The sequence below is a fragment of the Macaca nemestrina genome, chromosome 9 (genome assembly GCF_043159975.1).
Source record: "Macaca nemestrina isolate mMacNem1 chromosome 9, mMacNem.hap1, whole genome shotgun sequence".
Classification (NCBI taxonomy): Eukaryota; Metazoa; Chordata; class Mammalia; order Primates; family Cercopithecidae; genus Macaca; species Macaca nemestrina.
In genome coordinates, this window is record NC_092133.1 from 2,637,442 (window position 1) to 2,650,654 (window position 13,213).

The 13,213-nt window shown below is 47.7% G+C and overlaps 1 protein-coding gene across 1 annotated transcript in view; it reads left to right on the forward strand.

Annotated features, from left to right (window-relative positions):
• Window positions 1–11,667, forward strand: part of LOC105470826 (transcription elongation regulator 1 like) — a 232,771-nt gene extending 221,104 nt beyond the window's left edge. The window contains exons 10-12 of the mRNA XM_011723087.2: window positions 221–310; window positions 6,355–6,473; window positions 10,745–11,667. Of these exons, the coding sequence (XP_011721389.1) occupies window positions 221–310; window positions 6,355–6,473; window positions 10,745–10,901 (366 nt within the window). The 3' untranslated portion in view covers window positions 10,902–11,667. The remainder of the gene's footprint in view (window positions 1–220; window positions 311–6,354; window positions 6,474–10,744) is intronic.
• The last annotated feature ends 1,546 nt before the right edge of the window (window positions 11,668–13,213 follow it).

The following is a 13,213-nucleotide window of genomic DNA, read 5'->3' on the forward strand; positions in this document are numbered from 1 at the left end:
GAAATGGTCATGAGTCTAGAAATTAAATTTTCTGATGTTCTAGGTATTGATTTTCTTGGGACGTCTGACATGTCTAACACTTATACTCCACCACATCACTGAATCTATTGTACTTTAATGCCGGTTTTTGTTTGTTTGTTTTTAACCATCGATCATTTCAGCGCGGCTTCAGGCTTAGCATTAGATGCTAACAGCAACTCTATTGAATATCTTTCTTTAGGTGTCAGCATTTTCTACCTGGGAGAAAGAATTACACAAAATCGTGTTTGACCCACGCTATCTCCTGCTCAACTCTGAGGAACGAAAGCAGGTAATGGAGTGGGAGGGCACTTTGACTGCAGAGAGGGGCATGAAAGCGACTGCTGCATCCTGGATCTGGGGAGCTTTTCGTTCCTGAATGACAGACACTGTGTTGTAAATGTGGCCAGTGGGGAGGAGTTACAACTCCAGCACTGGAGCTTGCAAGCTTGTGAACAGAAGAGTTAGAGGGACTGAGGAAGGCTATTCTGGTCATTATTCTTACCTCACCATTTGGTTATGACCCTGGAAGACAAATACTTCTAAAGATGAAAATGTAGATTTTAGGAGCATTAACCCTCATTCCAAATGACCATAAATCATATGTTAAAAATATGAAATACTGAAGGTATTATATAAAGATACTGAAATAGGTATCTTAAGACCTTAAGGTTTTATATGCTTAAAGTCTTATATAGTATGAAAGTTGTCAGAATGAAAATGAAGCCAGTAATGTTAAGAGAACCCTGACAAATAGAATGGGGGAAGGCCATGAAGAGAGGGTTCTCACACTTGTGTACCTGATAACTAAAAAGGCTCTATGAGAACCACAGTCTTGCACACAAGGCCATCAAAACCTTCTATTCTATTCTATTCTATTCTATTCTATTCTATTCTATTCTATTCTATTCTATTCTATTCTATTCTGTTCTGTTCTGTTCTATTCTATTCTATTCTATTCTATTCTATTCTATTCTATTCTGTTCTATTCTAGACAGGGTCTGGCTCTGTTGCCCAGGCTGGAGTGCATTGTTCCAATCTCAGCTCACTGCAACCTCCACTTCCTGGACTCAAGCCATCCTCCCACCTCAGTCTCCTGAGTAGCTGGGACTACAGGCACCAGCCACCAGGCCCAGCTAATTTTTATACTTTTTGTAGAGATATGGTTGCTCTATATTCCCCAGGCTCATCCTGAACTCCTGGGCTCAAGCAATCCTTCCACCTCGGGCTCCCAAAGTGTGGGTATTACAGGTGTGAGCCACTGCACCTGGCTCATCACAAACTTATACACACAAAAAGCACTTCTCCAAGGACGCCTATCCAACAACTGCCTGTCCAACCTCAGACTGGCTTTGTCTTGTTATGTATCTCTGTAGCCAAAGATAATTATTTCAAAACAATGATTTAATCCTCTCATTTATTTTTCCTTAAAAATTACTGTCTTTTTTTTACTCCCTGAGTATTCTTGTCATTTTTGATGGCATGTGTATTCCCATTGCAATGCTCTCTTCCCAAATAAGCATTCATTTCATTTTAGAGAGCCTCTTTCTGCTTGTTCTTCAGGTTGACAATAATACTAATGAAATAGGAGTGGTCCAGAGAACAATAGCAGCACAGTAAAGGGTGGAAGTTCTACAGAACATCGCCCAGAAAACAAGGAATTGATTAGAGGGGGTTCTCTGGGGGCTATTTTAAGGAGAGACTTGCCAGGGGTCTGCCCTAGCTTTTCACAAAGTAGGTGCCTGAGCCAACACTGCTTTCCATATCAAACAGACAGAGGGACAGATGGTGTTGGCTCACAGGAGGGGCCTGTGGTTGCTGGGGGAGGGACCAGCACAGCCTGGGTCTGTGTGGCCCGTGGAGCGCGTCTGAGAAGGGCCCTGAGATAGACTCTGGGAGGTCCGGACTTCCCTGCCCAGACTCCATGCGTGCGGTCACGTCTTGCCCTCCCTTTGCCCTTTGAGTTCAGAAATGATGCACGTGGAAGGTGAGCTATTAAGAAGAGCGGCTGAAAATGGAAGAGCCATAGTTAATTTGGGGAAGAGGGATTCTGTGACCAGGGGCCCCAGGTTGGTGTCCACTGGATTTCTCACACCAACAGAATCTGATAAAGCCCCAGACGGAGGGTATGGGAAATTGCCATTTTATTTTCAATTCTGTCCTCTGCTCATCAAGCCCCTTTAAGCACATGCCTGAGGTGATGTCAGTGGAGCACTAACCCACAGGGTCTCAGTCACATGGACCCACGTTGCTCGTTGTAACCAGCTCCCACTCTGTCCCCACGCCCGCTCCCAGCCCTTGCCCCACCACTCCGCTCACTGGAACTGGACCGTCTCCCTGGAGCAGGCTCAGGGCAGGCTGGGCAGTGTGACGTGTTCCCAGGATTGACTGCCTTAGGCTGGGCAGTGTGACGTGTTCCCAGGATTGACTGCCTTAGGCTGGGCAGTGTGACGTGTTCCCAGGATTGACTGCCTTGGAATACAGAACTTGAACTTTTCAAGAACTTGGAATTAATAATCTTTTATTGTCTTCTAGCTGAGTTTCATTTTCTATAAAGAAATATTTTAAAATATGTGAAATGTGTTATCACAGTCTCAAAATAATACTACAATAGAGTTAGCTGAGTTTGGGTGTTATATATTTTTTTCCTATAGTGAAGGAAAACCATAGACTTTGATAATTGGCAATATTTCACCATTTTGTTGCAATTTTAAAAATCAAAAATTTCAGCTATGGCTGGGCACAATGGCTCATGCCTGTAATCCCAGCATTTTGGGAGGCCGAGGTGGGCGGATCACCTGAGGTCGGGAATTCGAGACCAGCCTGGTCAACATGGCAAAGCCCTGTCTTTACTAAAAACGCCAAAAATTAACCAGGTGTCATGGTGCTTGCTTGTAATCCCAGCTACCTGGGAGGCTGAGGCAGGAGAATCACTTGAACCCAGGAGGCAGAGGTTGCAGTGAGCCGAGATTGTGCCATTGCATTGCAGCCTGGGCAAAAAGAGCAAAACTCCGTCTCAAAAAAAAAAAAAAAAAAAATCAGCTATGAAAAAGCATAGAAAGGAGCCTGTGATTTTACGTGACAGACTCACTGGAGGACATAGTCAGGAACCATAAACTAGGCAGTGTCTAAAAATCATCAGTACATCTGGAGTGTGTGTGGCGTGTGTGCTGTGTGTGGCGTGTGGCTTCTGTGTGGCATGCGTGGCGTGTGCCACGTGTGCCATGTGTGCCACCACAACTAGTTTGCTGTTGTCAGTTGTTCTCTCTCTGTGCCATGGATACCTTTTGAGGCCATTAGTCCCTTTAAAAAACATTGAATAAGTAAGATCATCTCCATTGCAAAAAGAAAATTCCAATTTATGATCAAGCCCTTCCAGATATTCTAGTTTAAATGCCAAGGCACATCTCTTAAAACAACTGGGAACACAGGGGCCCAGTCTGCTTGCTGGGTGGAAGTGGTTCATGGGCAGGGCAGCGCCAGCCCCCTGATGTCCCCCCGATATCCCCCCTGATGTCTGGGGGACATGGGCATCCCATCCAGGGCTCATCCAAGCGAGCACTGTGAGGCTGGACCTTCCTCAGGCCATCATCAGAGACAGCAGATGCCAACCCTGATGGGGCTAGGCCTACCTGGGCTGGGATGCCCTGCCCTTGCCTGGGTGGGTCCTCTGCAAATAGATGAGATGAGAGTATAGCTCATGCTAAGTACCCGTTGCCTGGGGAAAGCCTTTAAGCATCCCTGTGAAATCACCCAGAGGAAACTGTGGGCCTGTCCCAATGTCCTGCAACTTGGTCCCAGAAGGTCCAGTGGGAAAGAGGAGGAAGCAGGCCACACTGTAGCCAGCGCACTGGAGTGGCCAGAGGGCATTCAGAAGTGCCTGCAACCTCATCAAAGGGGAGCATGGCAGCTCGTATGAGGAGGAGGATGGAGAGAAATCATAGCAGGTCCCCATCCAAAGACCACAGTCCTATTTAGGAAGAAATCGGGTTAGAAGTATCAGACGTAGAATCGGTACAGGACCTCGTGTCACACAGTGTGTTCACGGGGAAAGCTAAGGCCCCTGGTGTGAAAATCGCAGCCCTTCCTCTGCCGGGGGAGCTGCACAGGAGAAGAGTGATCCTACACAGAACCAGGGTCGAGGGAGGGTGAAGCAGGCCTGTTTCTATGGCAACAAATAGCGTTTTGTTTTATTGCGCTAGAACGTACAGCAGTGATGTAACGGCCAACGGAATCTCTTTTAAAAAGTCATGCTCCACTTTGGATAAAGCTGGTATAATTTGTTAAGGATGAAAAACAAAACCTGCAATGTTAAATTATAGCAGCATAAAATAAAGTAACAGAGCAAAGCGAGAGGAAAGAGAGGAGCGTTTGATGAGATGGAGAAATGGTTCTAGGCAGAGAGAGAAGCAGGCATTTCTGAAGAGCCCTGACCCCACGGCCAGCGAGGCTTTCTCTCCAGGTCTGAAATTAATAGAGCGAAACTCTAGCTAATGATGGAGCCATATGCTTTTATTTGGATAATAACCCTGCATTCATTTTTTTAATAGTTAAATATAAGACAACTGAGAACTTACATTGCTATAAGAAGCCAATTATGGCCAGGCACGGTGACTCACACCTGTAACCCCAGCACTTTGGAAGGCCGAGGCGGGTGGAGTTTGAGACCAGGCTGGCCAACATGGTGAAACCCGTCTCTACTAAAAATAAAAAAAAAATTAGCCGGGCGTGGTGGCACACACCTGTAGTCCCAGCTACTTGGGAGGCTGAGGCAGGAGAATTGCTTGAACCCAGGAGGCAGAGGTTGCAGTGAGCCAAGATCATGCCATTGCACTCCAGCCTGGGCAACAGAGCGAGACTCTGTCTCAAAAAAAAAAAAGAAAAGAAAAAAAGCCAATCATATTCTTACTTACATATACATGCACGTATTCTCAATTTGAGCCATATTTGTGGATGTTTCATTTTGCTGCTGTATCTTCAGGAGACCAGTAGCATTGTGTATTCATAACCCTGTAAAGGTTTGCCACTACTGACATGGAATCTGAAACAATGAGACAAAGTGGGAAGGAAACCGCTCCAGAGAAGGGGCTGAGCGGTGCTGGGGTGGAGGCTTTCACCTGCCCACCTTACTTTCTCATCACCCCCTCACTTGGCATGAGTGTCGAAGGAGCTGCCTGCTTGGTCCTCGGTCACATTCTAAGATCTGCCTGGCCGTTGGTTGGATTGGTGCACAGTTGCCATTTATCGACCTTATAGGATCCTATGTGGACTTTCTCTTGATATTTTTGTTTATGTTTATCTACATTTGCATAAACACTCATCTTCAGTTTATTTTTAATATTCTTGAGTTTGGGGTAGCATTAGGAATGAAAGAACTTTGTCCCTCTTTGACTCTGTAGTCTATAAATGACAATTTTTCGGTTGTTAGAACAATGATCCATCTTCCTCTGACAGAGAAGAGGTTTTGTGGCCTGTCATAAAGAGATTGCATCTCGTTATGCGGGCTGGCGGGTTCCAGGAGAAGTGCCCTGGAGCCTTGCCCAAAATTGCCTGCCAGCTGATGTGCGTGTCCTTCCCACTGAGGAGCAGGGTTTTCCTGTTTGGGGCAGCATTTGAGACGTACTTCTGGTCAGACTGGGGCATGCCCAGTGCCCAAGGGTCAGGCCTCCTGGTCAGTTGTTTCCACCCTGATGACCCAGGCAGCCTGGCATCCCATGACCTCCTCAGAAGAGGCCGCTTGTGCACCCTGAGTCCTCCCCAACGCGCCAGACTCCCAGGTTCACAAGTGGGGATCAGAGATGCAGAATTTACTTTCTTTTCACAAGTTAAGGTCATTTTTGGGAGACTGGAATGTCAATTACGTCACCCTAGGAAGTGACTAGCACGAACTGAGTGCTCTGCTGTGTTCTGGTGCCACTGGCCATGATGAGAAAGTGAGGAGGCCGTGCAGTACGGATGCTGCTCGGAGGCCACAGCGAGGACCACTGCAGCCCTACGGCATGAGTTCCAAATTGCCACTTGGTTCCAGATGCCTGCGGAGAGGGCAGCCAAGCCATTCTCCGGGTTTCTCCAGCAGGGCTGTTTCACATTTGACCCAGAAATGGCGCCTGCATGTAGAGAAACGCCAGGCCGTGTGGGGACCCAGGTTTAATTATTCAGACCGCTTGGATCCTGGAGAGCTATGCTGAAAGGCTGTTGCTCATAACTCCAGCAGCTGTGAACAAGGACAGCTTTTGCCATAGATTCTTGCTGCTTTCTCATGTTGTGCTTGGAATACAAGATTTCATTTCTGATATGCAATTTCATGATGTTTTTCTTCTGTGTCTGTGTTTTAAGATATTTGAACAGTTTGTCAAGACAAGAATAAAAGAAGAATACAAGGAAAAGAAAAGTAAATTGCTGCTAGCCAAAGAAGAATTCAAGAAACTTCTAGAGGAATCTAAAGTGTCTCCCAGGTATGGAGAGATAAATATACCAGATGATTTCTGGGGCTGGGAACTTGCCAATTACAAGCGGACTCTTCAGGTTTGTTTTTGTTAAATTGTGTAACCCAGCCTTCCACAGACACAAAAGTGTGAGCTTTCAAGACCTGCCGGTGAGGCCAGGCTGATTCCCCTCTACCATGCTGCCTGTCATGAGCCTCCAAATGTGCCTCTTATCAGTCCTGGGAAAGTGGGCTATTTGCTATCCAAATGCATCACAACCATTTTATTCCTACCCTGCATACCTTTCAAACGTCAGCAGCCCTGACTGACCCGGATAACCAATCAATACGTCAGCACCCATGAGATGAGGTTGAGTTTCTGAGCTAATGATCAAGAAGCAAAAATGCAAAGCTAACTACAAACAACAGCACCGTAACCCCTACCACACCCCTTGGTTCCAGATGTCTTAACAGTTGGTCCCAGAATAAGATGAAGATTTGATATACTGGAGAAGTGAACTGAGTTAACTGGGTTGCCAAGACTTACTAAAATAATAAGTGAGGCATTATTTCCATGAAATAAGACACACTTATAAGAAAATAGATGCTAGAAATCTGAAGAATACATAAGCTTAACTCTTAAAAATTAGCTTTAATTGACTAATCTTTATAAATTAATGAACATGTACTACTCTTAGAACTATAAAACTGTAAGTTTTATAAGCATAAAAATGGTTGACAATGTATTTTTATTTTAGACTGGAAGATCCAGCATCAGGTTTTTTGTTTGTTTGTTTTTGTTTTTTGTTTATTTTTGAGACAGTCTCACTTTTCACCCAGGCTGTAGTGCAGTGGCACGATCTTGGTTTACTGTAACCTTTGCCTCTGAGGTTCAAGAAATTCTCCCTGCTTCAGCCTCCCAAGTAGCTGGGATAACAGGCACCCACTACCATGCCCAGCTAATTTTTGTATTTTTTAGTAGAGACGGGGTTTCGCCATGTTGACCAGGCTGGTCTTGAACTCCTGACCTCAGGTGATCCACCTGCCTTAGCCTCCCAAAGTGCTGGGATTACAGGCGTGAGCCACGGTGCCTGGCCAGCATCAGTTTTTAAGCGGACATTAATTGATGCTTTCTATGAAGGCATAGGCCTCCTTTGTTTGACCTGTGGTTTGGTTGATCAAGAATTGGGTGGCCTAAGTTAGTGCTAGTTACACAATCCTCATAACACTTCTCTAACTATTCTAGAGAACAGGTACTTTCTGAACGGGGAAAAATAGCATGAGTTATCTTCATCACAAGTGCTAACGTGGGCAAGTAAATGTGTGTCCCATTGCTTGCAACTTGTGATTTTCTATGGTTAAAGTAGACATGAGAATGCTGGGTTCTAGCCATGGCTCAGCTGTGTCCACCCACCAGGTGGCCATGGGACAGAGGCCGCGGAGGCAAGGGCTTGGGAAAGGTGTGGGAGCCCCTTCTCTGCCTTAGTTCACAGCCTGGCCCCGGCCCTGGCCCATCTTATCCCGGCCATGGGGTAAGTATTGGGCCTTCCTGTGCGTCAGAGCCCTCCTCCAAATGGGAGGATGACCACACACACCTCAGCAAGTGACTAGGAGGATGGAGTGAGGGGCTACAGGGAGGGACCCCAGTGGCACCTGGCAGGCAGGAGGAGCTCCAAAAGTTATAGCTGTCATTACTGTTGAGACCGTCATTACTATTAAGGACATTTGGCCAGCATTCTCTGTCTCTCTATTGATAAAATAGTAGCAATAAGCCACATACTCCCCTTCCCATGAATACATCATGAAGACAATGGAAAAAGATATTCAGAATGCAATGAGTCATTTAAAAAAGATGATACACACACACACGCAAGGAAAATGAGTGGTAGAAATTAGAAGGGAGTTAAACTGACTATTTTTAAAATTAGATTTAATTGCCTGCTATTTTTTAAGAGAAATTTTATTGTATATATTTAAACTATACAACATAATGGTACAGGGTGCATAGAGATCATAAAATGCTTACTATAATGCAGCAAATTTTAGCATTTATACTTGAGATATATTGCTTTTATAATTATAAAGCTTTTTTAAATTTTTAAAGTAGCTAAGTTTACAACATTTCAAAAACTTTTTCCAGATCTCCTGTCTACCGTTCTGTAGGCATCCTATTGAAACATGTGCAATTCAAATGACCACATGCTGGACGGCTAGGCTCATCCCCACGCAGGCCATGTGGGCCTCTTCGAAGCAGCCTCCTGGGGCTGTGTGGCCTCCTACAGCCATACAGTCCCTTCCTGGTCGCCCGTCTCAGCCTCAGTCTTGAGCAGCCTGTGGGAATGGTGGTGATGGGGTAGTCCAGAATTCCCAGACAGCCCCTAGCCCCAGCCCTGCCCGCCTCTCGGGAGAGCATCCACTAGGGACTGGGTCCTAGCCAGGTGGGGTTGGCTACCTGGTGGGGTTGACACCTGGTGCTCCTTCTTGGAAGCTGCAGCAGCTGCCTCCTTCATGGCAGGCTGTCCTGAGTCCCGCTTAGTGGAGGGAGAACAGAGATGCAGGGCCCGTGACTCACCTTCCTGAGCTCACACCACAGCTCGTCAGCATCAGCAGAAACCCAGTGCTGCCCCTTGGCATGGCTCGGGGGCCACAGAGGTATGAAGCTCCCTTTCTTTTCAGGGACACTTTTTCAGAGAGACCCAGAATAGGACCTGTCTAGCAGCGGCACCTGTCCAGCCCCTAACTGAGAATGTGTAGATGCCTGTCTAGCCAGGGGAGCGTGGAACAAGCCCAGGCGAGTCTGACCATTTGACTCATCCCGAGCAGGTCAGGGGTGGAGTGTGGCGTAGCCACGGCACAGCAAGGTTGTTACATCAGTAAAGGAAGGAAGGGGGAAGGAGGGAGAGAAGGAAGAAAGGAATGGGGAGAAAAGGAGGGAGGGAGAGAAGGAAGGAGGAAGGGAAGGCAGGGGAGAGGGCAAGAAGGAGGGAGGGAGGAAGAGGGAAGCCAGAGAGAAGTGCTTTTCTTGCAAGAGATGTGTAAACAAGCCCCCCACAGATGGAGAGCAGGAAAACGGCAGCGCCTTGGGGAAGGAATGAGACGAGTTGTTCAGTGACAGAAATGAGCATGAGTCTGATAATTATTTGTCTTGTCTTCTAACAGCCATGTCGGCATAATCTTGTTGTTTGTATATTTCAGAAGCTATTAAGTTATAATAATTTAACACAATAATTCAGTGTCTGCAAGGAAGTGTAAAATTCTCTGGGAAGAGAAATCGGAGGGAATAAGAAGAATCCCCCGGACAAAAATGACCACATTTTTCCAGGCACCCCAGAGCACATTGCCCAGGCCAGGCCCTGCTGTTGCTGGACAAGCGAGTGCATCTGCATGGACCAGTGGCTCCAGGCCTTGGCCCCTCTACCCCTGTCCCTGTTTCTGGCTTCAAGTTCAAGGCTAAGAGAACAGGAATTTGCTGGGCCCGGTGCCTGTGAAGGTCAGGTTGGTCACCGCAGAGGCGCGTCCTGTTTTGCCCTCTGAGCTGCCCTAGCCTTGAGAACAGCCTTGCTGGTCTAGACTGGGTCACTCGTGTTTTCCTGTGGGGCACCACCTGACCTGGCAGCTCTGATTCACTCCATCAGTGTTTGGGGCTCACTAGTTGCCAGACACTGGGCTGGACATTCAGGGCGTTTATCAGAGAATGAAGCAGATAATGCCTCCCCCGTTCGAACGTGGGAGTCCGGTTCCACACGTGAGGTTTGACAAGATCACCGCTGTGAAGAGGGCTATGATGGAGTCACAGTTCTCTGACCTTCTAGACAGGGCGAGTTTCCCAAAGAAGATGCCTTGGCCTGGTTTCTCATGACGAGCAGCTCTAACTGGGGGAAGAAACAAGGGAAGGGTGTGCCAGGCGGAGGGAACAGTGTAAGAAAGACCGTGGCAGGCAGAGCATGGTGGCAGCAAGGAAGGGGCGGAGGAGACCTGGCAGGCACAGTTGTGACGGGGACGGCTGGGAGAGCGACAGCTGCACGAACCGGCTGAGGAGGCTAGTGGAGGCCGCTCATTTCTGGAGACCACTCAGAGGAGAGACCAGGGGTTCCTGCAAGTGAGGGCAGGTCAGGGCTCTGCAGGACCCCGGTGAGGAGCAGGCACGGCTGGCCAGAGCCGCTCACCCACCGGGTGCGCTGCCGCCCACGGCCAGGCCTGGTGGAAGGGCTGGCTGCTTGCTCAGGCAGTACCGCTGCAGGATCTCTGGGGAGGCCAGAGTTGCTCTCTGGAAGGTGTCTCAAGAAACTCTTTCTTTTTCAGGACCACATTTAAGGAGTTTGCGGAGAAATACGGCCGGGATCAGAGGTTCCGACTTGTTCAAAAAAGAAAGGACCAGGAGCATTTTTTCAACCAATTCATACTTATTCTTAAGAAACGGGACAAGGAAAACAGACTAAGGCTGCGGAAAATGAGATGAGTTTGTGAAAAATGCAATAAGCCCAGGGGTTGGCCCTGGGCGTGCCGGGGGCGAAGAGGTCACGGTGGAGACAGACACGGGCGTGGGGCGGCCGGCACCTGCACGACCCAGCGGGCACCGGCACTGCGGGGTCTTCGTTCTCAGAGGATTACTGTTTCATATTGAAGCTCTCTCTTTTGTACGTTCAGAGTTTGATGCATTTCTAATTGTCATGATACGTCGATCTCTTGTTTTAATTATGCAAATTACTTGTAAAATACACAAATTATCAATCCACTGCAGGACTGTGGGGAAGCGGGAACAGGAGCCTCCGTAACCATCTCAAGGCATTTGTGTCATCACCTGAGACGATTAGCGAAAATTTTCTGAAAAACTTTTGTGAATTACTTCGCTCCTCCAGGATTCCCGCGGCGTTGAGGAATTCCTTACTCTGTCCCTAGGTCTCAGTCTCGTTTCTGAGTAGCAGCAATAGGGTTTTCATTGTTCATCATAGTGACAACTGTGAGCATCCCACACCTGGACTGTGGATCACTTACAGGTTTCCAAGGGTGGCCGCGCGTTCCTCCCAGTGGGGCGTCCCGGTCTGGAGCAGGGAGCCGTGCTGGTTGCCACAGGTCCTACTTCAAAAGAATTATTTTGTACAAAACCATCATATTAATATTTGAGTTATTTTTATTGTATGCCCAGAGTTTGCATGAGATTTTTTCTCATCACCTTTGTATAAAAAATTTTTAATTTTTTTTAATCAATAAATATTTTAAACCAGCGTGTGTGTGTGTGTGTGTGTGTGTGTTACTAAGGCGTTCCTTATGATCTTAAGCAGCAAAATTGTGTTTCAACTAAAGATACCCAGTTTTGAAAGATTCAGGGGGAAAAAAAATCCTGATGATTGCAATAAGGACCATGAAAATGCCACTCACACCAAATCTTACTTTTTAACATACTTAGTAGTCCTGGCTGGAACCATGTTGGGCAAAACCTTCGCTAATTAATTGCGTTCCTTGAACTATTGAACATCCATTTATTTATTGCAAGATTTGTGGAGTTATCTGTTCAGATACAATGTCTTTGTCCCCTAGTAAAGAGTGACACAGCCTCCTCATCTACCTTCTTCTTAATTAGTTCCCATGGGAACACTTTTTTCCAAACTTATTAGGATGTAATTGGGCAAGGTGGGATCACTCTTCACTGAGATCAGCCCTGGTCCTGACACTATCACTGTTAACACCTCACCTCTGTGTCAGATGGCCCCTGGGGGTTCCAGGGCCGTTGATCAGGCTCAGGCCTACTGTCCAGTCCACCCAACACAAAACTGCAGGTGCACAACCACGTTTCACTTAGAGTGGACACAGCATGGGCAAAGTGGCCCTGACCAGGGGGACTCGACTCATGGCTCCAGTCCCGCCCCTGCCCACAGTGCTGCCTCCTGCTGAACTCCTGGTCCCCCGCCGACAGAGGATGGAAGGTGCTTGCCAGGACTCACGGGGGAGTCCCCAGCTCTGCTGGCTCCAGACACCAGTAATGGCCTGGTCCGGAGTGGTGCCGATGGCCGTTGTGAAGGAGAAGCCTCAGTGAGTGGCCTCAGGCTGTGGAAGCCACCACTTTGTGAACCTTTCCTTCCTCTCGGTGAAAGGGGAGCACTGGCTTATAGGCTGGGGTTACTGAGTGTCCACCTCAAGCAAGAGATGAAGAAGTCTGGGAATTGGGATGGACACAGAATGTGGAGATATTCGGGTCCCATGTGCTTGGGAAATGCCCTTCACAAGGCACACTCTAGTACCCGGGAGAAGACAATGGTCCTGCGGCCATCAGCCTGTGTCTTTCCCTCACTACCCTGATTCTTACGCATTGGGCCAACTTCAAAGTGACCTCGAGGGCGGGATGCGGGGTCTGCATGGGCTTTAGTAGAATTGCTCAGGGAGGGGGTGGAGCTACTGCCATAAAAGGCCAATGTTCAGTCTCAAAGATGGCCCCTTTGTTGGGCTGATCACGTGGAATTGTCTCATTAATGAGGAAGCAATTTCTTCTCATTCGATTACCTCCCCAGAGGCAGATGTTCTTTCCCTGCCTGAAGCACTTCTACCGTGATCACGACCCGATTCCTCCAGGATGGCCTCCATCTCCAGGGCTGCCCGCAAGATGTCTTGTTGACCAAGGGATTCAATCCAAGTGAAAGTCATTGCAACAATGAGCTCAGAGCCACCCGACTCAGTGGTGTTCCCATGTGCCCACCCCCACAGCAGCTGCCTTGATAAGTCTGGAATAACCTACGAGGGCCTGGACACAGTGCCACCTGGGAGACAAAACCCTGA